This window comes from Aptenodytes patagonicus, chromosome 26 (assembly GCF_965638725.1).
Source record: "Aptenodytes patagonicus chromosome 26, bAptPat1.pri.cur, whole genome shotgun sequence".
NCBI lineage: Eukaryota > Metazoa > Chordata > Aves > Sphenisciformes > Spheniscidae > Aptenodytes > Aptenodytes patagonicus.
The window spans coordinates 452177-477998 of NC_134974.1; the positions used below are offsets into that span (position 1 = coordinate 452177).

At 68.6% G+C, this 25822-nt stretch overlaps 4 protein-coding genes across 5 annotated transcripts; 3 read left to right on the forward strand and 1 right to left on the reverse strand.

Moving 5' to 3' along the window:
• LOC143171013 (lysosomal acid glucosylceramidase-like) lies at positions 1 to 3963 on the forward strand. Its single transcript, XM_076359736.1, has 11 exons — positions 1 to 146; positions 1073 to 1191; positions 1347 to 1538; positions 1627 to 1773; positions 1950 to 2083; positions 2284 to 2456; positions 2559 to 2796; positions 2876 to 3100; positions 3181 to 3344; positions 3447 to 3572; positions 3651 to 3963. Exons 1-11 carry the CDS (start codon positions 7 to 9, stop codon positions 3757 to 3759), a joined length of 1767 nt encoding a protein of 588 aa, XP_076215851.1. The 5' UTR covers positions 1 to 6; the 3' UTR covers positions 3760 to 3963.
• A 1719-nt stretch (positions 3964 to 5682) lies between these two features.
• Positions 5683 to 8602, reverse strand: MTX1 (metaxin 1). 2 transcript variants are annotated; one of them, XM_076360137.1, is made up of 8 exons: positions 8503 to 8602; positions 8330 to 8399; positions 7878 to 7957; positions 7627 to 7719; positions 7028 to 7210; positions 6766 to 6842; positions 6162 to 6331; positions 5683 to 6081 (listed from the first exon to the last, which is right to left on the reverse strand). In XM_076360137.1, exons 1-8 carry the CDS (start codon positions 8581 to 8583, stop codon positions 5855 to 5857), a joined length of 981 nt encoding a protein of 326 aa, XP_076216252.1. In that variant the 5' UTR covers positions 8584 to 8602; the 3' UTR covers positions 5683 to 5854. The 2 variants fall into 2 exon arrangements, with proteins under 2 accessions (XP_076216252.1, XP_076216254.1); XM_076360139.1 differs by having other exon boundaries at positions 6162 to 6316; positions 8503 to 8601.
• A 1260-nt stretch (positions 8603 to 9862) lies between these two features.
• THBS3 (thrombospondin 3) lies at positions 9863 to 17908 on the forward strand. The gene is made up of 23 exons (XM_076360136.1): positions 9863 to 9959; positions 11127 to 11333; positions 11513 to 11769; positions 11873 to 11975; positions 12242 to 12268; positions 12585 to 12667; positions 12777 to 12828; positions 12913 to 13061; positions 13265 to 13405; positions 13591 to 13668; positions 13752 to 13904; positions 14018 to 14128; positions 14254 to 14361; positions 14601 to 14760; positions 14878 to 14996; positions 15147 to 15199; positions 15379 to 15572; positions 15648 to 15826; positions 15942 to 15990; positions 16172 to 16368; positions 16443 to 16615; positions 17446 to 17585; positions 17809 to 17908. The coding sequence occupies exons 1-23, from the start codon at positions 9863 to 9865 to the stop codon at positions 17865 to 17867; spliced, it is 2889 nt and encodes a 962-aa protein (XP_076216251.1). The 3' UTR covers positions 17868 to 17908.
• A 2667-nt stretch (positions 17909 to 20575) lies between these two features.
• MUC1 (mucin 1, cell surface associated) lies at positions 20576 to 25266 on the forward strand. Its single transcript, XM_076359877.1, has 7 exons — positions 20576 to 20693; positions 21584 to 22395; positions 22623 to 22696; positions 22808 to 22950; positions 23270 to 23385; positions 23480 to 23626; positions 24731 to 25266. The coding sequence occupies exons 1-7, from the start codon at positions 20642 to 20644 to the stop codon at positions 24803 to 24805; spliced, it is 1419 nt and encodes a 472-aa protein (XP_076215992.1). The 5' UTR covers positions 20576 to 20641; the 3' UTR covers positions 24806 to 25266.
• Positions 25267 to 25822: the final 556 nt, after the last annotated feature.

A 25822-nucleotide genomic window follows, 5' to 3' on the forward strand; every position in this document is an offset into this window, starting at 1 on the left:
AGTCCCATGAGCTGTCCTCTCCCGGACTCACCTTTCCTGCTCCGCCAGACGCCGTCACCTCCTACCACACACAACCAGAAAGCAGGTCCTGCCGCCTGCTGCCCCGCGCCCATCAGAGACGTGGCAAGAGGGTTTTCTGGCAGCAGGTGAGTACCCTGGGTCTGGAGCGGCTTCATCAGCCGGTGGGGACGGGAATGGCCCTGGACAGCAGGATCACACTGAGGCCATGCCCACGGTGCTGGGTGTCGCCCCCGGGCAGGGAGCGGGAGGTGATGCGTGCGGGACAGCCTGCCTGGCCCTGGTCCCCATCCTACACAGCCTCAGGGAGCAGCGAGCTGGCACCGTCCCACCCTCGCCTCCCCCCTGCCTGGGGGCAGCAGCCCGGCACCGGGGTCCCGAGGCGCGGAGGTGGCTCTTCCCGTGCCCTTGTCGAGAAGCTCCTTGCCCAGCGTCACGGGAAGGACAGGGCAGGGTGGGAGCACCCGTGGAGAGCAGGGAAATGCAGGACCCTGCTGGGCTGGGGGCTCGAGCCCCAAACTGCTCTGGCTGGGCAAGCCCCGGCTGCCACGCTCGTGGGGTTGGGAGCATGGCTGGGAGCTGTTTGCTCCCGGCCGTGGCTCGGGAGGCACCGAGGACGCGTGGAGCGGCATGGCATGGCATGGCATGGCATGGCACGGCACGGCACAGCCATGGGATGAGCAAGGAGGGAGAAGGAGTGGGAGGGAGGCGATGGGAGTGAACCGAGCTGCCACGTACAGCTGGCGTGGGCGGCTGGGAACGCCAGGCCAGTGGGTGCGGGACAGCACACGCCCCAGGGGCTGCACCGCCAGCCAGGATGCGGCCAGAGCTGTCTGTGGGCACTGGCGGGGTGGGAGGGAAGGCGAGCACTGGGCTGTGGCTGTGGCGAGCGGGCAGGGTGACGCAGGCTCAGCCCTGGCAGGGGGTGCTGGTGCTCCCTGAGGCTCCCAGGCAGGGGGATGCTGGGTCTGTCCCTGCCCTGGGTCTCTGTCCCCATGCGGGGCTGGGACAGGGCAAGAGGAGCTGGTTGCTGACACCCGTCACCCCCTCCCAGCCCTGGTGCTTGCCGTCAGCGTCCGTCCGAGCCACGCTGCAGCAGAGGTGCCATGGGGCCTGGGTGTGCCGGCATACTCAGCTGGCTCCTGCTGGTGCAGGCAGCGTTGCAGGCAGCAGGTAAGTGCTGGCACCATGTCCCCAAGCAGAGGGCTGCAGAGGTCAGCGGTTTGGGGTGGCAAAGCCATGGGTTCGGTGTCCATGGTGGGTCAAAGGGGTGAGCTGGGCTCCTGCTGCAGCCCTCTGTGCCTGCCCGGTCTCTCCTCCTGCTGCAGGCGGCCGTCCCTGCAATGCCAAGGACTTCGGTCATGGCTCGCTGGTGTGCGCCTGCAGCGCTACGTACTGCGATACACTGGACCCTGTGGTCCTGCCGCCCCCGGGCACCTACGTCAAGTATGAGAGCAGCAAGGCCGGCAAGCGGCTGGAGCGCAGCGAGGGGAGCTTCCAGCACAATGCCGAGACCCCAGGTACCCGCTGCAGCCGGACACCTGCCTGTGCACCAGGGAACAGAGTCTGTCTCTACGCGGTGGCTGTGATGATGTTTGTCCCCCACAGATTTCCATCTCACCCTGGACACGGCGCAGCGGTACCAGAAGGTGAAGGGCTTTGGTGGCTCCGTCACAGACTCAGCTGCCATCAACATCCAGTCCCTGTCCAAGGATGCCCAGAACCACCTGCTCCGCTCCTATTTCTCCGAGGAAGGTGAGCCTGGGGCGGAGCGATGCTGCTGGGTGTCGGGGCCGGTCTGTCCAGCCTCACCTGCTCAGGGTCTGGCTGCTAAGACTCGTGCCAAGGGGCTGGAAGGCTGCTGGAAGCCGGGGGGCTGCACCCCCCGAATACACCCCAGGGATGCCCATCACCGCCTGCCCTGTCCCCAGGCATCGAGTACAACCTCGTGCGCGTCCCCATGGCCAGCACCGATTTCTCCGTCCGCCTGTACACCTATGCTGATGCAGAGGGCGACTTCGAGCTGAAGCATTTCAACCTGACGGAGGAGGACACGCGGATGAAGGTGAGTCCCACAGGGCGAGCCTGAGGCGCCAGGGCTGCAGCCTGGGTGGGACGGGATGGGATGGGTCGGGATGTGATGGGCTAGGCTGGGGAAGGGGAGCACCTTCCCACTGATGGGGAGGGAGAGGACTTGTCCTGCCGCCTGCGATGCCAGTGCTGGGGCAGATCCGGAGAGCTCGCTGCCATCCCCGTTCTCCCCAGATCCCCATCCTCCGGGCAGCCCAGGCGGTGGCCAAGCGGCCGCTGTCACTGTACGCCAGCCCCTGGACCTCCCCAGTCTGGATGAAGACGAATGGCGCAATGACAGGGAGGGGGACGCTGAAGGGCAGCCCCGGGGACAAGTACCACCAGGCCTGGGCCAAGTACTTTATCCGGTGAGGGGCTGCGGGAGTGCAGTGGGCACTGGGGTCGCCATGCCTGCGGCTGGGGCTGGCACTGCTGCGATGGGGCCATTCACCATCTGCCCCCGTGCCCAGGTTCCTGGACGAATATGCCAAGCACAACCTGACCTTCTGGGCAGTGACGGCAGGGAACGAGCCCACGGCCGGTGAGATCGTCTTCTACCCCTTCCAGTGCCTGGGCTTCTCCCCTGAGCACCAGCGGGACTTCATCGCGCAGGACCTGGGCCCTGCGCTGGCCAACAGCTCCCACCGTGATGTCCGGCTTATCATTCTGGACGACCAGAGGGTGATGCTGCCCTACTGGGCGCAGGTGGTGAGTCCCCATGGCGGCTCTCCTGGCCCCACGGCGGCTCTCCCAGCCCTGGGCACTGGTGACTCCTTTCTCCTGCCAGGTTCTCAAAGACCCTGTGGCCGCCAGCTACATCAGCGGCATTGGCATCCACTGGTACCTGGATTTCCTGGCGCCAATCGACCTCACACTCTCCATCACCCATCATCTCTTCCCGGACTATTTCCTCCTCTCCACGGAAGCCTCCACTGGCTCCTACTTCTGGGAGCCCAGGGTGGTGCTGGGCGGCTGGGACCGTGGGAGCAAGTACAGCCACAGCATCCTGACGGTAGGGCTCAGCAGGGGCTGCTGATGCACCAGCCACCCCCTGTGTCCGCCTGCGGCTCAGCACCATTACCTGCCCCACAGAACCTCAACAACTACGTGACGGGCTGGACCGACTGGAACCTGGCCCTGGACCTGGAGGGGGGCCCCAACTGGAGCAAGAACTACGTGGACAGCCCTGTCATCGTGGACAGCAGCAAGGACGTCTTCTACAAGCAGCCCATGTTCTACCACCTGGGGCACTTCAGGTGGGTCAGGGCCGGGGGTGACTGGCAAGGGGCTGTTGGCTCCTGCTGCCAGCTCCAGCCGCCATCCCGGGCACCACGCTCAGGCCCTGCTTGTCCCTGCAGCAAGTTCATCCCCGAGGGCTCGCAGCGCGTGGGGCTGGCTGTCTCCAAGAAGTGCCGCCGGTGTGACCTAGAGCACTCGGCTTTCCTGCGCCCCGACGGCGCCATCGTCCTGGTGGTCCTGAACCGGTGAGTGGCTCAGCCCTGCGCCCCAGCTCGAAGCCCGGCTGCCCCCTCTGACCTGCATTCCCTCTTCCATCCCCACAGCTCCCCCGTGGACGTGTCCTTCGGGATCTCTGACCCACGGGTCGGCTTCATTGAGGCCATGGCTCCCAGTGACTCCATCCAGACGTTCCTGTGGAAGCAGCCAGCCTAGAGCGGCCGCGGCTGGCTGAGGAGGGAGGTGCTGGCACCGGGAGCACGGTGCTGGTGGAGGGCTTGGGGTTGGGCCCCTGCATGGAGCTGGGGCTGCAGCACAGCCCCTGCAGCCCTGCGATGCCCCAGGGGGCCTGTTTGATCTGAGGGCTGCAACGCTTGCTCTTTTCTAGACGTTTTCATAAAATAAACAGGTTTTCTACAACCTCGCTTGCCCCCCCCCTCTGCCCTCCCTTGCTGCTGCTCAGCAGGCAGGACCGTGCCAGGAGCCAGAGGAGGAGGCAGGTTTGGGGCTGGCGGTACCTGCTGACCCCCATGGGGTCCCATCCCGCCTCTGCTTGGGTTTCTGGGGGCACCCTACCAGGGACCGGGTCCGTGCTGCAGGGAGGCAGGGGGCTGTCACCCTGAGGGATGGCATCTCCCTCCCCTCTGCCCACTGCAGCATCCCCCGGGCAGGGCAGGGACCAGAAGGTGGCAGGGACCTGGGGCCGGCAACAGCCAGGACCCGTAGCTGGGATTTAGCGCAGGGCCCCGACGTCAGCAGCCCCGGCTTCTCCTCCTGGCCAGAGCAGGCGGCCACATGCTGCGGTTTCTCCTGCCGGAGCAGCCATCAGCCCCCCTCGGCTAATAGGAACCGGGAGCGTCGGGCACATACTTCCCGAGTGACGTTATGGGGGAGTGGGCATGGGGGGGAGCTGCACTGAGTCATCCCCCTCCTGGTGGGGCCCCTCAAACTGGGCCAGCATGGGGGAGGCTCTGCAGCTGGCCCCAGCACAGCACCGCGGCTCTGCTCCCAGCACAACACGGGGGCCCCTTGGCCATCACACCCATGTGGTGGGCACGTGGGGTGCGTGTCCGGGGAGCTCAGCCCGGGGACGCCGGGCACAGCCAGCCCCCGAGGGTGCCTGCAGCAGCAGTGTCAGGATGCCGGTAGCGGCGGCAGCAGCCGGCAGCCAAACAAGCGAGGGCTGTGTGCCGCCCGGCAGCCGGCGCGCAGGCGAGCCTGGCCAGACACCGCTTTTCCATTTGCGCGCTCGTAAACCGTCAGCGGCCAGAGGAAACCGCGGCAGCGCGGCCAGCCCTGGGGCTGAGCCCCACGCAGGCTGTCCCAAGGGAGCACCGCGGCGCTGCTGGGACACACGGTGCCTGGGCAGCTGCCTCCGGCCCCGGGCCCCACTCTGCAGCCCATGCGCCCTCAGCCACCACTCGTGGAACCACGCTTACCACACGATGTGCTTTTGGCAGTGCCAGCTGTAAAGAACTCCCCATTGCTGGCAGGCATGGCGAAATGCAAACAGAGCTGTCAGTGCTGGAGGGATTCCTGCTGCAGCCGTGGCCACTCGCTGCTCTGCTCATGCCACTGCAGGGAGCTGGGCTCCAGGTGTCCCTCCAGCAGCGGGGAGGTCACTCATGCCGTCCTGGGCTGGGGACACATCCTGCCGAGGAGCCCGGGCCTCCCTTGCCGCTGGTTTCTGCTGTGGCAGGCAGCTGGCCAGGGACCGCCCCCAGCTGTGCTGCGGCTCTCGGGGAAGCCGGGCTGGCAGCAGCGGGGCGGGGAGACACCACTGGCCCCACAGAACCTGCTGCCTCCTCTGCCTGGCAGCCAGAGGGCAGAGATGCCGCAGGGCGGGGGAGATGGAGGGCTCAGCCCCACAGCTGCCAGAGAAAGGATGGGGGATGCTGCCGAGATGCTCACAGATGCTTTTAGAAACCTAAAAACCCGCAGGTCTCCCCTTCGCCCCATCCCCAGAGAGCCCCAAGGCTGGGGACGAGGGGCAGAGCTGCGGGAAGGATGCAAGGTGCGGTACTGGGGCAGAACAGGACAGGCAACAGGGCAGCGCATCGGTGCCTGCTGAGGCGCTCCAGCCTGTGCAACTGGGGAAACTGGGAAGGGCCCTGAGCTTGCTGGGAGGACAAAAGAGCGCAGGCGGAAAGAGGGAGGTTTATTGGCGTGGCAGGCGCGCTCCCCGCAGAGAGGGCTGCTATTCGTGGCAGGATGCAGAGCAAGGCACCCACAGGGAGCGATGCTGCCAGGCTCCCGGTGTAAAAACAGTCAGTTCCAGGGACCAGAGGAGGAACAGTCGTGCAGCTCTTCCTCACTCCTCCTCCTCCTCTTCCTCCTCCTCCAGGGCAATGGGCTGGCGGCCAGCCAGCCCTGTGCCGCCGCGCTGGATGGAGACGATGCCACTCAGGAAGGCGTAGCCCAGCATGGCCGCCAGCCCCACCAGCACCGACAGCAGCTGGTTGCGCCGTTTGTGGGGGTCCTCCTCCGCCTCACCACTGTCAGCACCCGCAGCCCGCAGGGTGCTCGCTGGGGGCTCACCTGGGGGGGCAAAGCAGGGATGTGGAGGGGGGGACAGGTCGCCCTGAGCCCACAGGGCGAGGCAGGGGGATGCATCTCACCTCCGTCCCAGGGGAAGTAGAGGCTGAGGATGGAGGTGCAGTAGTTGCACAGGTTCTGCAGGGACTTCAGGTGCTGTTGCAGTTTCCCGTTGGGCAGCTTCGCCTTCAGGAGCGGCGCCAGGCGGCTGAAGACAAAGGCGTCGAGGGAGGCCGGCCTGGGGCACAGAGACCTGCGACTGGGTTACGGTCCCTCCCACCTCCTCCCGCCGTTCCCACCCAAAGCCACCCGGATGCATCAGCCACCCCCAGCCCCCTGCGCCCGAGGGGATGGCAAGCGGCTCCTCCTCCTTGGGAGGGCTCTCTGCTTCCAGCCTCTGAAGGTGAGGACCAGGGGAGCAGGATGATCCTATCCCGGAGCAGCTCTGCTGGCTCCAGCAAGAGACGGGGAAAGAGATGCCAGGGCTGGCGGCAGCTCCTGCAGCCTTAATTCCTGCCGCCCACGTCGCTCCGTGCTGCCATGGACAGCCCTGTCCCCTGCAAGCCTGTCCAACCCCCAAAGCGACGTGCATGGGCTGCGGCTTCCCCGCAGACCATGGGGTCTCGGTCCTGCCTGGGTGCAGGAGGCTCTCAGGCCCCAGAGCACCTTCCCCTTATGGCCACCTACGAGTCTCCGAAGAAAAACTTCTGGGAGCCGAGGCGCTGGGACAGGAGTGTCAGGCATTCACGAGCATCCCGGTATAGCTGGAGAAGGAGGACAGAGGGTTGTCACCCACCCGGCCACGCGGCAGACTGCCATGGTGCTAAGGGGAGCGGGAAGGGGGTGCTCAGCCAGGGTGAACCCCAGACCCCAATTAAGATTTTGGCCTCGCGTGGGTCCCTCTGGGTACCTGCCGAGGACCTGCCATGCCCAGACCACATCCCCTCACCTCCTTCTCCAGCTTCTCCTCATCCTCCATGTAGCCATCTCCCCACATAAGCTGCAGCCGCTCCAGGTGCTGCTTGTGCATGCAGTTGGGCAGGAAGAAGTTCAGGGGGAAGGGAACGGTTTCCGCGTACCACTTCCGCGTGTGCTCCACGTAGTTCTTTGCGTCCACCCAGAAGGTGTGGATCTGCAGTGGAGAACAATCCATGCCCAGGCCATGGCGGGGCTGGAGCCAGCCGCAGCCTTTTGCCGTGGCAGGCGCTGCGGAGTCCGTGGCCGGCGCTGCTCACACAGGCACCACGTGCCCGGCACAGGACTGGCTGCCCCGGAGACCGTGAGGGGCTGAGGGAGCATCAGGGTCAAGGCCAGACCCCAGCCCTGGCTGCACAACCCACCGCTGCCACCCAAGACCCCCAGCACCCTGATCCCTGCTACTGATGCTCCAGGCCACTGGGATTTGGCTGCCTGCAACATTCTCTGGCTCTCCTGGCAAGGCGGCTGCACACCTGAGCCCACCGGCACAGCTCCAGGGAGCAGATCCAGTCCTCGGCGAGACCACCTTCCCCGTGTGCCCCTCTGAGATGTTTCCACAGGGAGACTCACCAGCACCGGCAGCAGTTTCTCTTCCAGCAGGGACACGAAGGCCAGCGTGTCCGCCCCTTGCGTGGCTGAGAGGTCATAGTCGGCGTTATACTTCTGCAGCACAAACGCAACGGGCGTGATCCGGCGGGGAAGTGGCAAATCCTGCCCGTGCCTCTTGGGTGACTGTGACAAAAGCCCACTCCTTCCCAGGGGGACTCCGGTGCCCTCCAGCCCCCAGCCCGGGGCAGGGGGTGCCCCTCACCCCCCGCTACCTGTTTCCTGAGGTGAGTTATGATCTGCTGCGTTTTGGAGATGGTGCCCTCGTCCCGCGTCTTCAGCGCAGGCAGGCGCCCTGAGGGCAGGGAGAGGGGTGGCTGCAGGCAGCGGTGCCCGGGGTGCCACACTGCCGCGGGTGAGGGGAGCGGGGGGGCTGTGCCAGGGTGAAGGGCCCCCACGCTCGGGTGAGGGGGCGCGAGGCAGAGGGAGAGGTGCACGCGGTGGGGTGGGGGGGTGTAAGGTGGGGCAGGGGAGCACAGTGACGCAAGAGGTGTGGGTGAGAGGATGAAGGCTGTGTGTGATGGGACACGGGGAGCGTGCCGGGACGAGAGGGATGCAATGGGGCGGGGGGGTGCAGTGGAGCGGGGAGCACCGGGCGGTGCCGGTGCGGAGGGTTGGGTGGTCCCGGCTGCCGGGCGGTGCCGGTAGCCCCGGCGGGGGCCCTTACCGGAGGGGCTCCTCCAGGGGCTGGTGACCCGGTGCACCTTCAGCGGCGCCCCCGTGAACCGCGCGTAGGTCTGCAAGAGAGGAGAGCGGCGGCGGGAGCGGGGGCTCGGCCGGGCGGGACGCACCGGCCCCGGCCCCGGCCCCGCCGCCGCCCCCGGCCCCGCCGCCGCTCACCAGCACGGCCAGGCAGTCGGGGTCCACCGAGGGCAGCCCCCAGCCCCCGGCCCAGCAGAACAGCTCCATGGGCGCCGCCATCTTCCCGCCCGACCCGGAACCACACGGGCCGGCTCCGCCCGCCCCTGCCGCGGGGCGGCTCCGCCACCGGCGGCTCCCGCAGCACCGGCGCGGGGCTGCTCCGTGCCCGAGCGCGGCGGAGCGGAGCCCAGCCCCCGGGACGGGGGTGGCTGCGCTTGCCGGGTCCCTGGGGCGGAGACCCGCGCTCCGTCCCGCACCGCATCACCCCGCACGTTTCCATGGAAAGAAAACAGGGGCGGGAGCCTGCTGGCAGCGGAGGGAGGGAACTCCCCGTGTGCGGCTCGGGAGCCGCCCCCCCCCCCCCCCCCGTTACCCGGGGCCGCTGGCGTGCGCCGAGCCGCTGGCGCGGGGCTGGGGCCGGGGGAGCGGGGCTGGGGCGGCCCCGGGGCTGGGCCCGGCCCGTTGTTATGGAGCCGGGGGAAACAGGAGTAAACACGGCCGGGGCGCCGCGGGCCGCCCGCCCGCCTTGGCCAGCGCTCAGCGGGGAGCGGCTCGGCCGGCTCGAGCATCCCCGGGCGGCACGGCGGGCTCCGGCGGCAGGGACCGGCCCGGGCGCTGCCCGCGGGACGCCGCGCTGCCGCCGCCGCCCGAAGGCACGGCGGGGGCTCCGGCGGCGGCCCCGCGCCCCCGCTCCCTCTCCCCGCAGCCCGGGGCGGAGGGGAAGGAGCTCCCGGGATGAGCTCATTGTGTTGCTCCGGGGCTTGGGCCGGGTCCCGGCGCTGATTTATGCCGCTGAGCGCTCTCCAGGCGGGCTGGCACCGCTCGCTCCTCTCCCGCACGGGGAGCACCGCCCGGCCCGGGGGCTGGCACCTCGGCGCGGGGCACCCCTGGCAAAGCAGCCCCGCGCCGTCCCCGCGCCCTCGGCTGCCGGCGGCGGTCCCCGGCTCTCCCGGGCTGGGATGCTCCGGCGCTGCTGGGGCGGCCCTGGCTCGCAAGAAGGCGGCCCCAGACTGCCTGACCTCCCGGTGAACCGGCGCCTGCCACACTCGATTTCTGTGAGCGGGAGCTGCGCCAGGGGCGGCCAGCGCCAGGGTGGCCGGTGGGTCGCCCGCAGCCCCGGGCCCGGTGCGCCGCGCCGCGCCGCGCCCCTCCCCTCTCCTCTCCTCTCCGCCGGCGGGGTTGCGGCCGGGCAGCCGCGGCCGAGCGCCCGCCGGGGTCCCCGGGATGCGCGCCCGTGATTGACGGCTCTTTGTTTCCTCCTCGCCGGCAGCGCCGGCCCCTCCCCGCTCGCGCCACCCCGCCCCGCCGCGCTCCGCTCCGCACCGGCGGCACCGGCGGTATGGGGGCACCGGCGGCCGCAGGGGGCCCGGCGCTCGGCGCGCTCCTGGCGCTGCTCCTGCTGGGCGCCGCCGGCGCGGCTCGCCACGGGCTGCAAGGTAAGGCTGCTGCCGGGCCGGGCCCCGAGGCGGCGGCGGGGCGGCCCCGACGGGGCGAGGTGGACGGGGCGCCCGGCCCACTGCCAGCCGGGAGGCGGTGGCTGGAGCCCCCCTGGTCGCGCTGCCGCCGGCCGGGGGCCCCCGGCCCCGCTCCCCGGCCCCGCTCCCCGGCCCGGGGCGGCTGACAGCGGCTCTGCTCGCCCTGGGAGGTCTGGCACCCGGGCTGCGGGCAGCGGGGGACAGAGGGACATTCATCCCCGGAGCTCGGGGCGGCCGCCGGCACCCCCAGGGCCAGCTCTGCCCGGGGGCAGCTCGGGGCAGGGAGCCGCCGGCCCCGCCTGGACGCCGGTCCCGATGCCTGCTCGGGGCGGCGGGAGGGCTCCGGCCCCGCCGCGCGGGTCATCGGGGGCTCCCGGGGCCGCGGTGCACGGCTGGGGCTTGCCCCGAGGCCGGGGCTCCTCCCGCTCTGCCCGGTGCGGTTGCACGGAGCAGGCGGGCAGCCGAGCGTCGGCGGGACCGGGCTCTCCGTGCTTCCCCGGAGCGCCCCGGGCCGGTGCCGAGGGCCGGGCCGTCCCTCCAGGGGCTCCCGGTCCCGCTGCGCCTTGGCGGGGCGGCCGCGGTCGCTGCTCCGCGCCGTCCGCCGGGACCGGCCCCGGGGGGGCTCCGCGCTGCCCCTGCAGCTCCACGCGAGCTGCGTCCCCGCCCCGCTCGCGATCCCGCGGGGCCGGACCGGCTCGCCCAGCCCTGCCCGCCCCGGCTGCGGGATGCTCGGGGCCGGCGAGGCGCTGAGGCCGCCCCCCCCCGAGGAAGCCCCGGCTGCGGAGCGGGGGAGCAGGGCAGGCTCCGGGCCGGGGACCCCGCTGGGCCGCCGGTCCCGCCGGTGGCGGGGGCTCCGCGGGTCCCTCTCGGCGGTGCGGCCGCGGCGCTGCCGGTCCTGGAGCGCCACCGCGCGGGGCCGGTGCTGGGCGGGGCCCGGAGCCCTCGGGGCTTCCCCGGCCCCCCCGGGGCCCGGCGGTCCAGGGACCGCCCCCCCCCCCCCCGTCTCCTCGGTCTGGCCGGGCTTGCAGCAGGCCGGGCCGCGGTGCCCTGCAGCGGGCATCTCCGCGGTCCTGCGGCCAGAGCTGCGGCTGTCGGTCAGGCTGCGACCCCGGTGCTTGGCTCCTGCAGTCATCGACCTGCTGATGGCGAGCGAGGCCCGGCAGATGGCCAGCATAACGCACAAGATCCGGATGGACCTCCTGACCGTTAATGACGTTTACCTCCTGTCCACCTTCCGCCTGCCTCCCAAGCAGGGGGGGACCCTCTTCGGCCTCTACTCCAAGAAGGACAACACGAGGTGGCTGGAGGTCTCTGTGGTGGGGAAAATCAACAAAGGTGGGTGCCTGCTGCATGGGGATGTGCTGGCCCTGGTCTTGCCGTGATGCTCAGAGAGAAATGGAGACCAAGTTCCTGTCCGTGGGGCCCTCTGGGGGGAGCAGTGGGATGCACGTGGGTCCCAGGGGGCTGCTGGCACTGGCAGGGAGAGCTGATGGCCCCATCCTGCTCCTCCACAGTCCTGGTGCGCTACCTGCGGGAAGACAACAAGCTGCACTCGGTCAACCTGCAGCACGCGCACGTGGCGGATGGGCAGAGCCACACCATCATCGTGCGCCTGAGTGGGCTGCGCGGGGACATGCTGAGCGTGGAGCTCTACGTCGACTGCAAGCAGATGGATTCCAGCGTGGGGCTGCCCGAGCTGTCAGAGATCCCCCTGGCAGAGGTGGAGTCCATCGAGCTGCGCACAGGGCAGAAGGCTTACCAGAGGATGCAGGTGAGTGCCGGGACCCCCTGGAGGGCCGAGACCCCCACACACACACTCCCTCGGGGACAGGCAGAGCCCTCCATGGCTGACTGCATCTCCCCTTGCACATCAGGGGTTTGTGGAGTCGATGAAGCTGATCCTGGGAGGGTCCATGAGCCGCGTCGGGGCCCTGAGCGAGTGCCCTTTCCAAGGAGACGAGTCCATTCACAATGCAGGTAACAGCATGTCCATGCCCTGCGCCGAGCACGGGCAGCGCGGAGGGCTTACGGGGTCACCCATGCATGCTACGTGTGGTGGCACATGGAAGTGGGAGGTGATGGCACGTCGCACAGAAGGGTGCTCCTGCCTCTCCCAGTCCAGGTGTCCCCACGCAGGTGGGAGCTCCTGCGCTGTGCACACACTGACCAGGAGCAACCGTGCAAGGTGACACTGCTGGGCTTTGATGGCAGCATTCGGTAATATCTCATCTCTCTCCTTGCAGTGACAAGTGTGCTGGCATCCATCCTGGGTAAGTCCCTGCTCTGCTTCCCCCTTTCCCTGACATGAGGGCGATGGCAGCGTTTGGGGCTCCATGGAGGCAGAAAACCCTCCGCGGCCTGTCCCAGTGCCCCAAGTGCCTGCAGGGCCCCAGGATGGGGTGGATCAGAGGGCATGGGATGTGCTACAGGGGAAGAGGTCCTGTGTGGACCAGGGAAGAAGAGTAAGGGCCATCGGCTGTCTTGTCCTCCCGGTTCTGGGGGGGGCGGGCAGAGCAGTCCCCAGCCCGCGGCCCCGGGAGGCTGCCTCTGTCCTGGGGCTGACCTTGTCCTTTCTGCTCCTGGCAGGTGAGCAGACCAAGGCGCTGGTCACACAGCTGACCCTCTTCAACCGGGTCCTGACCGAGCTGCGGGAAGACATTAGGGACCAGGTGAGGCAGTGGGGCAGTATTGGCTCTCCCCGGGTTGGGTTTGCCCAAGAACAGGGTGCCAGCCAGTACACTGCATCCCCTTGACGCTCTGTGCTCTGCTGCCTCCCAGGTGAAAGAGATGTCTTTGATCCGCAACACCATCATGGAGTGCCAGGTCTGCGGTGAGTGCTGGCGAGGCTCCACTCCCGCCTCAGGGGGCAAAGGGCCACCCCGTCTCACCCCCTGCCCGGCCCTCCTCTTCTCAGGCTTCCACGAGCACCGGTCCCGCTGCAACCCCAACCCCTGCTTCAGTGGCGTGGACTGCATGGAGACGTATGAGTACCCCGGGTACCGCTGCGGGCCCTGCCCACCAGGGCTGGAGGGCAACGGCACACACTGTGCCGACATCGATGAGGTGGGCACACGCTCGGGGCGGGTCAGCAGGTGACACCTGAGCCCCAGCGCTGCCAGAGCAGCGTGGGCAGATGATGCTTCCCCTCTCCGGGCGCATCCTCAAGCCGGGGAAGGGCCCCGCCGGGACGCCCTGGGGCAGTGGCCACCCTGATGTGCAGGATGCCATGCCCGAGGGTGAAGCCTTTCTCTCTCCCTGTGCCACAGTGCTCTCATGCCAACCCCTGCTTCCCCGGCTCCAAGTGCATCAACACGGCCCCCGGCTTCCGCTGTGAGCCCTGTCCCCGCGGTTATCGGGGCAACACCGTCTCTGGCGTGGGGGCTGACTATGCAAGGGCCAGCAAGCAGGTGAGTGTGGTGCCATGGGACTTGGCCGGGTCCCCGTGGGCACTCTGGGCTGCTGAGCTGCGGGGATGGGTGAAGGATGCTGTGTCTGCCAAAGGAGGGCAGGTTTCCTGGACAGGGCACAGCAACGGGCAGAGCTGCAGGCAGGGAAAGTCCCTGAGTGATGGTTTCTCCCACGCTGCTTGCAGGTTTGCACGGATATTGATGAATGCAACGATGGGAACAACGGGGGCTGCGACCCCAACTCCATCTGTACCAACACGCTGGTGAGCAGAGCTGCCCCGCTCCCCTGCCTGGCGTCCAGGGTCACTCTGCTCCCCTAATCCTGCCCCTGCCCTCTCTCTCCCAGGGCTCCTACAAGTGTGGTCCCTGCAAGTCAGGGTTTGTGGGGAATCAAACGTCTGGCTGCACCCTGCAGAAGTCCTGCAGCACTCCCACCTCCAACCCCTGCGATATCAACGGCTTCTGTGTGTTCGAGAGGAATGGTGAAATTTCCTGTGCAGTGAGTGGGGGACGGGAGCAGGAGGATGGCAAAGCGGGGGGGTGCAGGGAGTATCAGCACGGGCTGCCAGGGCCTCTCCCGGCTTCCCAGCCCCTGATTTCTTCTTTCTTCAGTGCAATGTGGGCTGGGCTGGCAACGGCAACGTGTGTGGGCAAGACACGGACCTTGACGGCTACCCAGACGAGCCCCTGCCCTGCATTGACAATAACAAGCACTGCAAGCAGGTGGGTGTCCCGGAGAGGGAGGGCAGCGTCCTCCGGCAGGGAGTGCTGGGGCTCAGGGAGCCCGTGGCAGGGCTGTGCTTCAGACCTTGTCTCCTCCCCGTCTTTAACGCTGGCTGTGCCTGCAGGACAACTGCCGCCTGACACCAAATTCGGGGCAGGAAGATGCCGACAACGATGGCATTGGGGACCAGTGTGACGATGACGCCGACGGCGATGGCATCAAGAATGTGGAGGTGGCTGTGCTGGGCGGGCGGGACGTGCCTGTGGCTCTGGGGGCTGTGCTGGGCAAAGGGCTTCTCTCTTTGGCTTGGTGCTGACACCCTCAGGATACTTCTCCTGGGGATCAGCAGGCTCTGGGATGGTCTTACTCAGTGTGCTGGAGGAGATGTCCTCCCGCCCTGACCTGTGTGGGACTGTGGCCTCTTGTCTGCCAGCCACTGCAGTGCAGGCATCCCTGTCCTCTTCCCCGCAGGACAACTGCCGGCTCTTCCCCAACAAGGACCAGCAGAACTCAGACACTGACTCCTTCGGGGATGCCTGCGACAACTGCCCCAACGTGCCCAATAATGACCAGAGGGACACGGACAGCAACGGCGAGGGGGATGCTTGCGATAATGACATCGATGGGGATGGTGAGCAGCTCTCGGGCCTGGCCTGCCTGCGTCGGGCCGGGGCTACTTGCAGAGCAGGGATGCTGTTCATGCTAGGCTGGGGGGGGTGAGGGCATCCACCCAGCGCTGTCCTTGCAGGGATTCCCAACATGCTGGATAACTGCCCCAAGGTTCCCAACCCTCTGCAGACGGACCGGGATGAGGACGGCGTCGGGGATGCCTGTGACAGTTGCCCTGAAATGAGCAACCCCACTCAGGTATGGCTGGGGCCAGGCAGCGCAGGCTGGGGCAGGGGGCCTGGGGTGTGCAGGACCCTGCCCGGCGGGGGGGCGGGGGGTCCTCCTGCAGCACGGCTGGGCCCCCTCGCCCTGGGGTGTCCGCTGAACTAGGGCTCTGGTCTCCTCCAGACAGATATGGACAGTGACCTGGTAGGAGACATCTGTGACACCAACGAGGACAGGTGGGGACCATGCTGCTGCAGGGTCACCTCCCCGTCCCGTCCTTGGGGGCAGAGCTGGGTTCCTGGCTCAGGGTCCCGGGGAAGGGGGATGACGGGGTTTTTGGGGTCAGCAAGGGTGCTGGGATGTGGTGCTGGGTCCCCGGTTTGTGTCACTGCTCTGACCTCATTCTTGCTCCCAGCGATGGGGATGGGCATCAGGACACCAAGGACAACTGCGCCGAGATCCCCAACAGCTCCCAGCTGGACTCAGACAATGACGGGCTGGGGGATGACTGTGATAACGATGACGACAACGATGGCATCCCTGACTACACGGCGCCTGGCCCAGACAACTGCCGCCTCATCCCCAACCCCAACCAGAAGGACTCGGACGGTGAGCGCGGGGCGGGTGGGAGGAGGCAGAGCCGCCTGGGCTCAGCCTGGCCCTGACCGGGGTGCATGTCCCCAGGGAACGGTGTGGGTGACGTGTGTGAGGAGGACTTCGACAACGACACGGTGGTGGACCAGCTGGATGTGTGCCCTGAGAGTGCCGAGGTGACACTGACCGACTTCCGCGCCTACCAGACCGTCATCCTTGACCCCGAGGGGGATGCCCAGATCGATCCCAACTGGGTTGTCCTCAACCAGGTGTGGGTGCTGCCCCCCAAGTTTCTGGGGACTGCGCTGCGGGGGTGGGAGCAGAGCGGGACTGGGAGGTCCCAGGCGCTGCTGGGGACACACCTCACCCAGCTGTCCCTCACAGGGCATGGAGATTGTGCAGACCATGAACAGTGACCCAGGCTTGGCTGTTGGTAAGAGATGCTGTCCCACCTGCAGACCCCGTGGGGCCACCCCCTACTCCTGTCCCCCTGCACTGGGGGGTGGGGGCCGGTTCTTTGCCCTGCAAAGGGGTGAAGGGTGGGCTGGAGGGAGCCGGGGTGCAGGGTCCCATGCTGGGGGAGAGGGCTCCTTGCAGAGTTTGCCCGCCTGTAGGCTACACGGCCTTCAATGGGGTGGACTTCGAGGGCACCTTCCACGTCAACACCGTCACCGACGATGACTACGCCGGCTTCATCTTCAGCTACCAGGACAGCGCCAGCTTCTACGTGGTGATGTGGAAGCAAACGGAGCAGACATACTGGCAGGCCACCCCCTTCCGCGCTGTGGCAGAGCCAGGGCTGCAGCTCAAGGTGGGAGCTGGCCACCCCATCGGCCGGGTCAGGCCCCCCGGCCAGGTCACCCCTGACACCCCGTACACCCGCAGGCAGTGAAGTCCTCGACGGGCCCTGGGGAGCACCTGCGCAACGCGCTGTGGCACACGGGCCACACACCCGACCACGTCCGCCTGCTCTGGAAGGACCCACGCAACGTGGGCTGGCGGGACAAGACGTCCTACCGCTGGCAGCTGGCACACAGGCCCCAGGTGGGCTACATCAGGTGAGCGGGGGCCGGGCACGGGGGGGGCATGGAGGCTGCTGGGGTGGGGGCTGCTCTGGCTACGGTGTAGGGGGAGGATGCTGGCTGTTGGGAGGGGGCTCGAGCCCCAGTGGGTTCCAGCCCTGGTGGGACCACACTGGTGGGGGATGCTGGCCGTTGGGAGGGGGTCCCCTTCGGTGGGGCCACCCTGGTGGGGAGGATGCTGGCTGTTGGGTGTGGTCCAGCCTCGGTGGGACCACACCAGTGGGGGGATGCTGGCCATTGGGACTGGGGTCCCCCTTGGTGTGGCCACCCTCGGTGGGGCCACCCTGGTGCGGAGGATGCCAGCCGCTGAGGGGGGTTCCCGCCCCGGTGGGAGCACACCGGTGAGGGGATGCCGGCCGTGGCGAGGGGTCCCGCCCTGGTGGGGCCGCGGTTGCGTTTCCCCTTTAAGGATCCCGTCGGGGCGGCCGCCGCGGGGGGGCTCTGCGGGCCGGGCCCGTCCGCCCCGCCGGGCCCCCGCGGCCATTGTCCCGTCGCCATGGCGACCCCGCCGGCCGCCGGCGCCTTTCACATGCAAAGCGCCCGACAAAGGCGGCGGGGCCGGGACGGGGGCGGCGCGGGGGGCTCCATCCCGGCCCCGCCGGGGGGCCCCGGTCCGGGGGTCCGGCCCTGGCGGGATGCCCCGGCCCGGTGCCTCCATCCCACCCCGGGGCGGGATGCCCCGACCCCAGCCCGGTGCCCCCATCCCCGGCCCCCACCCCAGCCCCGGGTCGGGATGCCCGGCGCTGGCCCCGGTGGGGTCCCGGTCCCCCGCTGACCGGCCGGGCCGGGCCGTTCCCCTCCCGCAGGGTGCGGTTGTACGAGGGCCCGCGGCTGGTGGCCGATTCCGGGGTGATCATCGACACCACCATGCGCGGGGGGCGGCTGGGGGTCTTCTGCTTCTCCCAGGAGAACATCATCTGGTCCAACCTGCAGTACCGCTGCAACGGTGAGCACCGGGCTCCCCCCCGCGGGGACGCCGGGGCCCCGCCGCACCGGGGCGGGGGCCAAGAGCTCGCAGCGCATCTCCTCCCTCGCCCCTGCTGCGGGGGTCGGTCCGTCGGCCCTGGGCCGGGGGCCTGGGGGGCCCGGCGCGGGGCTCTCCCGCTTTACCGGGGCTTGGACACCCCCCCCCCCGGCTCCTGACGCCCCCCCCCGCTCTCGCCCGGCAGACACGATCCCCGCCGACTTCGAGCCCTTCCGCCGGTTCCTGCTGGAGGGACGCGAGTGAGCGGCCGCGCCCGGCCCCGGCCCCCCCGCCAGCGGCACCCAGGGGCGCTCCGGGCCCCGCAGCCCCTCCCGGCCGGGCCCCGCTCCCGGCCCCCCCGCGGACTTTGCACTGCCGGTACCGGCGCGTGCGGCCGGCAGCGGGGCGAGCGGGGCCCCGCGGGTGCCCCCCCCGCCCTGCCCGGGGCGCTGCCCTCTGCGGCGGTCCCTGCCCGAAGTCTGGCCATAAAGTTTTGAGTGTTTTCTAGCCTGCGCGCCCGGTTCCTGGCGGGGTCCCGGTGCCCCGAGCGGGCACGGCCCCCTCCCCCCCCCCCCGCTCTCGGGTCCGTCCCGCGCCGTCCTCCCGGTGGTCGTCGCGGGGGTGTGGGGGGGGGGGAGCCCGGTGCTCGGCCTGTCCCACCGGCGGAGCCCGTGGCGGCGGGAGGCCGGGACGAGTGCAATATTGGTAGGCGAGAGCACAACACTGCACCGCATCCCGTCCCTCCCGCCGCCCCGGAGGGAGCGGAGCCGCCGCCGCCGCCGCCGCCGCTCGGGCCGCTCCGTGGGAACTGCGCGGCGCGCGCCGAGCCCCGGCGGCAGTGCCCGGTCGCCATGGCGACGGGTGTCCCGGCAACGCGGCGGAATGTGCCCCCTCCCGCCCCGCCCCGGAGCGCGCGGGGCCGGCACCGGCACCGGCCCGGCCCCCCCGCCCCGCGGCGGCGGCGGCGACAATGGGCGCGGCGGCCCCGGGCCCCCCTCTTAAAAGGGCAACGCGGCGGCCGCGGGGCAGCCCCGCCGGTGCCGGTGCCTGGGCGAGCGTTGACCGCTGCCCGTTCCCGCAACGGGACCGGGGCGGGCGCTCCCCGGGGGGGTGCCGGGGCATCGCGGCGGCGCTGCGCGCACCTGTGCGGGGCCGGGGCAGGTGAAATCACTGCTCGGTACCGAGCGCCTCCCGTCCCGCCCGCCCGCCGGGGGAGTGCACGGCGGGGCGGGGCTCGTGCCGCCCCCCCGGCTGCGAGGGGCGTCCGCGGGGCCCCGGTCCCGGTCCCGCTCGGCGGAGCCGGGGCGCGGGGCGAGCGTTGCGCGGGGCCGCCTCCGCCAGGGGGCGCCGCAGCTCAAGCGCCGCCGGGCGGGGCGGGGGCGCGCGTGGGGCGGCCGCGGGCGTGCGCGGGCCGTGGGGTCCCGGCCCCGCTCAGCCCTGCGGGCACGCGTGGGTGCCGGGTAAGCCCGGCCCGGCCGCACGGCTCCCGAGCCCGGTGCTGGTGACGGGGGTTGTTGCCGTGGGCTGGCGCGGGAGGGCGGGTGCTGGGGTGCCCTCAGGGGACGGGGACGCGGCTGCGGCTCAGCTCTCCCACGCAGCGCGTCCTCTGTGGTTTTCCGCTAGGAGGAATATTGCAGACCTTAAACCCTTCGCTTTGAGCGGGCTGGGGGGGGGGGCTCTCGGGGACACGGGCCGGCCCCGGTGCTGAAGTGCAGCCGGGAGCCGGGGTTGGCACGAAGAGCGGAACGTGGCGGGTGCGGGAGGGCGCAGCAAGCCGGGCGAGGGCGGTGGGAGTCGCATCGCCGCCTGCGCGGGAGCCGCCCTTCCCACGGCCGAGGGGTTTCGGGGAGGTCGTGTTCGCCCAGAGCGTGGCTGCCTGTCCCCTGCCCGTGCCCTGCCCGCATTCCCCTTGCCTGGCACCGAGGCTGTGGACCCCGTCGGGGGATTGGGTGCAGCTGGGTCGTGTCACACCCGTGATGATGCCCAGGCCGCCCATCCCTGCCCTGCTGTTACTGCAGCGCAAAGGGTCCCCTCGTCTTCGCTCCCTTTGCACCGACGCCTCAGAAACCCCCCGGTATGGCTGGGGTGGCAGTTCAGCAGAGCCCAAGAAGCCCTCCCCGAGAATTGGGGCCCTCCCCAGCAATCAGGGCTCTCCCGCAGGGCAGGGACAGGGGGGGGACCAGAAAGGCTGGTGTGGTCCGGCCGTGCCAGGAGCACGTGTCACCGGGGAGGATGGGGGCTCTGCGCCCTGGCATGGGTGGCACCTGGTACCTCTGGGGTGGAGCATCGGCATCTGGCTTGGCACTGCACATCAGCCTGGGCCAGGGGCCACATCCTGAGTGGGAAGGGGGTCTTGTGCCCGCTGGGGCCCTCATACCTAGGAGTGGCCCTGGGACCTGACGGGGAGGTTACTGGGAGGTACTGGGATTTTGTGGGGCCCTGGGCCCTACCTGTGTAAGCATTTCGGGGGGGGGGGGGAATCACCAGTGTTTGAGTGTAGGGCGAGGCAGTGGCCAGCTGGTAATGATTAACCCCAGGCTGAGCCAGAGGATGAGGCCCCCCCCCCCCGCGCAAGGGGCTGGGGGGCTCCATCCCTTCATGCTCCCCACCGGGTCCTGGGGGCTGTGGCTCAGCCCACGGGGCTGAGTAGATGCTGCCCCCCACCCCTGCCCAGGGACGCCCAGCTGCTGGCCCTTCCCCATGTCCCCACCTGAGGCTGCGTCCACCTGTGACACGGGGATGCTGCTGGTGGTGTCTCCCCAAGCCGGGGGAGCGTGGGGGACCCCACCCTTGGGGATGATGCCGTGGGGACCCCATCAGTGAGGCAGCATGCCCGTGCCCTGCACCAAGTGGGGCGGAGGGACTCCCTCTCCCCGGGGCCGCCGGCTGGGTGGGGCCTTCCCACCTGCTCCAGGTGCTCTATAAAGCTCCTGCCACTGCCCAGCTGCCAGTTCCTGATTCCCGGATTGCAGAGCGCGCTGACAGCTAACAGGAGAGCAGCTGCCGCAGAGCCCCAAGAGGCACCAGGACCCCCCGGGATGAGCCCCATGGCGTTCACAACTTTTCTGCTGCTGCTGGTGCTGGGCACAGGTGAAGGGCTGGGGCTGGCGGGACCCTGAGCCGGAGGGAGCTGGGCTGGGACCCGGGCGAGCGGGGAGGTAATGGGGCAGGGGGACCAGGAGCTGGATGCCCTGGTCTGCTTTCTGAGCAGGGACTGGGGGGCACCAGAGCCAGTGGCCCTCAGCACAGCAGCAGCAGGGACATCGCTATCTCTCCTGGTCTGGCCCCGGGGTGCAGCACCCCAGGGCTGGTTGTCCCCAGCAAAGCCGGGACCTGGGGACCTCACTGTGGCCACGGCCCCTTTTAGCCGTGTCCAAAAGGATCGGCTAGGGCCGGGCAGGGGGGCTGTGCCAGGGCCAGCCAGAGCAGGCTGCGCCTGGGGCTTGCAGGCTGGTATGCAGGTGTGTCTCGGTGAGCTGTCCGGACCCCGGGCTCTCCTCCAGTGCCGCTGGCTCCTGCGGCACCCACTGGGAAACCAGCCGGGAGCCGCCTGTGCTGGCCAGCAGCCAGGCCATGCTGGTTGGGGGGGGCACGGGTGGCACCCCACCCTCCCAGCCCAGCGACCCGCAGCAAAGGAGGTTTTTGTTGAGGTGGGGGAGCTGTGCCTGAGCCCCCCAGTGTGGCAGGGTCCCCTCAGGAGCAGGGGGGATCTGCAGGGCTGGGCATGGAGCCGGTGCCAGCCACCCAGGTGGCACCTCCCGGACCCTTGGTGGTGCCACATGTGCCCAGCACAAGCCCCAGTTGTGGGATGTTCCTGAAGGTCTTGGCCTCGTGGGCAGCAGGTGGGCAGCTCCTGGAGGTTGTGGTGCTTCTCGGTGCCTCATGGCCCAGGGGGGCATCCAGCTGAGGAGCCGTGTTGTGTAAAACCTTCCCAAACCGGTGCTGCAGTCCCAGCCGCCGACTCCTGGTGTCTCCTCTAGGTACATGTGCCATGATCTCCACCGAGACCACCATGGAGACAACCACGACCGACACAACCACGACCGACACAACCACGACCGACACAACCACGACCGACACAACCACCACAACCACGACCGACACAACCACCACAGAGACGACCGACACAACCATGACCGACACAACCACCACAGAGACGTCCACCACTGACACGACCACCATGGAGACAATCACTGAGATGACCACCACCCCCATGACCTCTGCTCCAAACATCACAATCTCCAAAAACGGAAGCAGCAACGGGACCCAAACCTCTGTCTCCTCCCACACCACAGTCTTCCCTGCCACAGGCAACACCACAAACTTCCAGTCCAGCAACAGCTCCGCAGGCAACGCCACAGCCAACAGCACCGCAGCGCCTATCTCTAGCAGCACTGCCATCTCCCACACCAATGCCACTGCAAACAGCAGCAGCTGGGTCACCCACTTCAGCACCAACACAACCAACAGCACCTCTGTGGTTCCCACCTCCCCCACAGGTGGTGGCACGGTGATCCCCATCTCCAGCACCAAAGGCAACAGGAGCAGCAGCACTCAGGTCACCCCCACGCAGAAAACCCCTGTCACCGCTCTGGGCAGCACAGCTTCCAGGCAGACCCCCACAGCTGTGCCTGGCAGCAGCAGTGGTCCCAGCCCCAGCAAAACCACCGCGGTCCGACTGCTCCTCCGCGTCCTGCTGTCCTTCCACATCCTCAACAGGAGCTTCAACGAGAGCCTGCGCGATCCCATGTCGAAGGATTACAGGAGCCTGAGTCACACTGTCTTGACCATGGTAAGTCTCAGCCCTGCCCACGGGCTGCCCTGGGCAAGCAAAGATCCCCTGGTCTGTGCTGGGAAGAAGCCGCCTCCTGTTGGGGCTCCCTGTGAAAGTGCCCCAAGCATCTGCTCTGCCAGCTGCTTTGGCAGCCCCAGCTGGTCCTGCGAGGGGGAACAGCGAGGGGATGGGAGGGAAGGGGTGTCTGCCGGGGAGGTGGCCATCACCCCCATGCTTTGTTCCAGTTCCAATATGTCTTCGGCTGTGCGAGTTGCATGGGCAGGCAGACCTACAAGGGATGCAGTGAGCTCCATTTCAGGTGAGCAGGCCAGTGGCTCTGGCTGCAGAGGCCGGCATGTCCCGGCTGCACGGTGCAGAGCCCCTTGCGGGGGGTGGTGATCTGGGTGCTAACACCTCCTCTCACGGGCAGCCAAGGCTCGGTGGTGGTGCAGTCCACCCTCCTGTTTGGGCACGGCAGTGACACCATCACCAGCGACACCGCTGCGCAGCAGCTGAAGGACAAGCTGGACAACAACAGCGTCATCATGGGCCTGCAGCTGGACAGAATCCAGAGTGAGCGGGAGCTTCGGGCTGGGGACGCGAGGGTGGATGGAGCCCCGCGGGGGTGCTTTGCGGGGCTCCGCAAGCGTGGCTGCATCCTGGCCGGGGCAGGGAGGCTCTTTGGCAGTGGGACAGGCTCAGGGCTTGCAGCCAGCAGAGCCAATGCAGCTTCTCAGTGCCCGTGGCAGACAGCACTGGGAAGACCAACTGGACCCCGTGGAGAAGGGCTCATCCCCTCGCACCCCTTCCTGGGGGTCTCTCAGGGCTGTTTGTCCCAGCCAGCCCCGCAGCTCTGTCCAGCAGCGCAGACACGGCTCTGGTCCTCTTTCAGGCACTGTGGAGGTGATGTCCCCAGCACCGGTGCCTGTGGTCCCGGATTGGGCCATTGCTTTGCTGGTCCTGGTCTGCATCCTGCTGCTGCTGAGCATCCTCACCTGCCTTCTGATGGTGAGTCCCCTGTCCCCATCCCTTGTTTGCTGGTGGGTCCCCTGCCCCCGTCCCCATGCTGTCAAGCCCCTGACCTCTTCCCTCTCCCCTCCAGACCACCTGCACCTGCCGCCAGAAAAGCCGAGGGAAGCTGGACTTCTTCAGCACGAAGGACTCCTACCACCCCATGGCCGAGTACACCCCGTACCAGAGCCATGGGCGCTACGTGTCACCCAACAGCAAGCCCAACCCCTACAACCAGGTGAGAGCCGAGTGCCACTGTCCCTGGGGCTGCTTGCGGCCGGTGTCCCGGCCACTGTGGGGCTGGGGTGGTGCAGGGGAAGGTGCTTTTCGGTGCAGCCAGGTAACTGGGCAGGTCCCTTGACTGCTGGGTTAATGGCTAACGGAGCTGGTGGGGCAGGGGACGGGTGGCCCTGGGAGCCCGCCCCACACCGGTCCTGTCCTGGCTGGGAGGTGAGTGTAACTTTCATGCCTGGATGGAGCAGCAGCGCTGCGTGCGCGGCTGGCGCTGACAGACCCAGCCTGGCTCCAGGGAACTCCCCACGACCTTGGGCGGCTGCTCCCCCTGCCCAGCCCCGGGCAGTGGGCAGGGGGCTTGTTGCCTGCCCGCGCTGCCCCTTCTCAGGCTCGGCCGCATCCCAGCCGGACCCTCGCGTCTGCCAGAGTTGGGGAATCCTTCTGCCATGGACACAAAGTGGGGCTGGGGTAGGGGTTGGGGCTGGGGCCGGGGCAGTGCAGGGGTGGCAGGGGGCTGGGGGGCTGATCCCCGTATCCTGCACCCTGTATTCTGCACCAGCGGCTCTGAAACCAGAGCTGCAGGTGCAGCATCAGGAGCTGCCCACCTGCAAAGGGCACGGCTCCCCCAGGTGATATGGGGTTTGGGGGGCCGGCCTCGTCCCCCCCGTGCGCTGCACTCCCCTGCATGCCAGTACTGCGGGCGGGGGCCGTGTCCAGCTGCTTGGCTCCGTGTGAGCAGCTTGCCCTGTTCAAATACCAGGGGCCTGGGTAAATATTTACCTTTGCTCTTGCCAGGCAGGCTTATCATGCGGGAGGAGAGGAACACGTCCAGGGCCGCTTCGGCTCCTCTGCCAGTCTCCTGGGCCCAGGGGGGCTCGGGGTGCCCATGGGGGCTCTGGGTGCCTGTGGTGCCACTGGCCAGGGACAGCTGCCCACCTTGCGGGGGGGGGATGCATTTTTTTTGTCTGAGCACAGCACCGGGCTGTCCGTGGTGCCCATGGTGAGGGTGTGGGGGTTCCCCCACTGCCCCTGGGTGGGGGCTGAGGAGGGGGCTCAGCCCGGCCCCTCCCCAGCCCGGCTCTGACATCCCCCACCACTCCCTCCCCAGGTGGCTGGCAGCAACGGCACGGGAGCCGGCACCTTCACCTACACCAACCCTGCTGCTGCCTCTGACAACCTCTGAAGGATGCACCGGGATGGAGCTCAGCCGCCGAGGGGAGGGGGCGGCTGTGGCCCCCCACTCCCGGGGGAGCACCACCGGCCCCGGGCGTGTCCCCCAGTGCTTCTGGGCCCCTCGCCGCTGGCAGTGGGAGCCGGATGGTTCTGGAGCAGCCAGATTCACGCGCATGACAGAACTGGACAAACAAAGATTTGGGGCGGGAGGGAGACTTCCCTGCATCCCCCGGCTCCCACGCTCGCTTGGCTGTGCACCCCCTGTTCCACACCGTGGGTGGGGGGCTGAGCTTGCACCCCCCCTGCGCTCAGCCCTGGGGGTTCAGTTGCTCTTTTTGTGGTGTTATTTTATATAAATATATATATATATATAGGGGGTGTCGGCTCCAGACTCGTCAGGGAAGCGGGGTGGCAGGGTCCACGGCTGTGGTATATTTATCACATTTCACAATAAAAGGATGGGTGCAGTCGGGCACCGTGTCCCATGGGGCTGCAGTGAGCCCTGGCACACCGTGATGCTGCGGGGGCTTCCCCAGCATGCCGGCTGTCTCCCTGGGGGGAGTGACTCCCCTTCTGGCTCTATGGCTGGTGGGACATCCCTGGTGTGGCCATCACCCACCTGGGTGACCTTGGCTTGGGGGGGCTGCTCTCATCTCTCAGGCCAGGCAGACCTGAGAGATGGGTTTGTTTCTCACTCGCTGTCATTGTACCTACAGGCGCCTGGGTGCAGGCGGTGTCCCCAGCCCTTGCACCCCCCTGGGTGTGCCCTTGCACCCCCCTGGGTGTGACCATGTCCTGCCAGGACTTCGTCCCTCTTGCTCACACCCTGCCCGCCTGTCCTGCAGTCTTGGTTTCTGTGTCGTGAGCAAACATGTCTCATTTGACGCAACCAGTTACCCCACAGCTGTACGAGTGGAATTTAAAGGTGACGATGGGGCCGTGAAGCTGTGGGGCAAGTGCCGTGAAGGCTGTACGTGCATCGCTGGCGTGCACACAGCTGTGTCTGAGCCTGGCCTGTCTCGTGCCC

Excerpts from the sequence above, each read along its gene's own strand:
- THBS3 (XM_076360136.1), top strand. The coding sequence starts at position 9,863 with ATGGGGGCACCGGCGGCCGCAGGGGGCCCGGCGCTCGGCGCGCTCCTG. Across the intron at positions 9,960-11,126 it reads GGCTCGCCACGGGCTGCAAG|TCATCGACCTGCTGATGGCG; the intron begins GTAAGGCTGCTG and ends TGGCTCCTGCAG. Across the intron at positions 12,829-12,912 it reads CATGGAGTGCCAGGTCTGCG|GCTTCCACGAGCACCGGTCC; the intron begins GTGAGTGCTGGC and ends TCCTCTTCTCAG.
- LOC143171013 (XM_076359736.1), top strand. The coding sequence starts at position 7 with ATGAGCTGTCCTCTCCCGGACTCACCTTTCCTGCTCCGCCAGACGCCG. Across the intron at positions 147-1,072 it reads AGAGGGTTTTCTGGCAGCAG|CCCTGGTGCTTGCCGTCAGC; the intron begins GTGAGTACCCTG and ends ACCCCCTCCCAG. Across the intron at positions 3,345-3,446 it reads TACCACCTGGGGCACTTCAG|CAAGTTCATCCCCGAGGGCT; the intron begins GTGGGTCAGGGC and ends TTGTCCCTGCAG.
- MUC1 (XM_076359877.1), top strand. The coding sequence starts at position 20,642 with ATGAGCCCCATGGCGTTCACAACTTTTCTGCTGCTGCTGGTGCTGGGC. Across the intron at positions 20,694-21,583 it reads GCTGCTGGTGCTGGGCACAG|GTACATGTGCCATGATCTCC; the intron begins GTGAAGGGCTGG and ends TGTCTCCTCTAG. Across the intron at positions 23,627-24,730 it reads AGCCCAACCCCTACAACCAG|GTGGCTGGCAGCAACGGCAC; the intron begins GTGAGAGCCGAG and ends CTCCCTCCCCAG.
- MTX1 (XM_076360137.1), bottom strand. The coding sequence starts at position 8,583 with ATGGCGGCGCCCATGGAGCTGTTCTGCTGGGCCGGGGGCTGGGGGCTG. Across the intron at positions 8,400-8,502 it reads CCGACTGCCTGGCCGTGCTG|ACCTACGCGCGGTTCACGGG; the intron begins GTGAGCGGCGGC and ends CCTCTCTTGCAG. Across the intron at positions 7,211-7,626 it reads AGAAACTGCTGCCGGTGCTG|ATCCACACCTTCTGGGTGGA; the intron begins GTGAGTCTCCCT and ends TCTCCACTGCAG.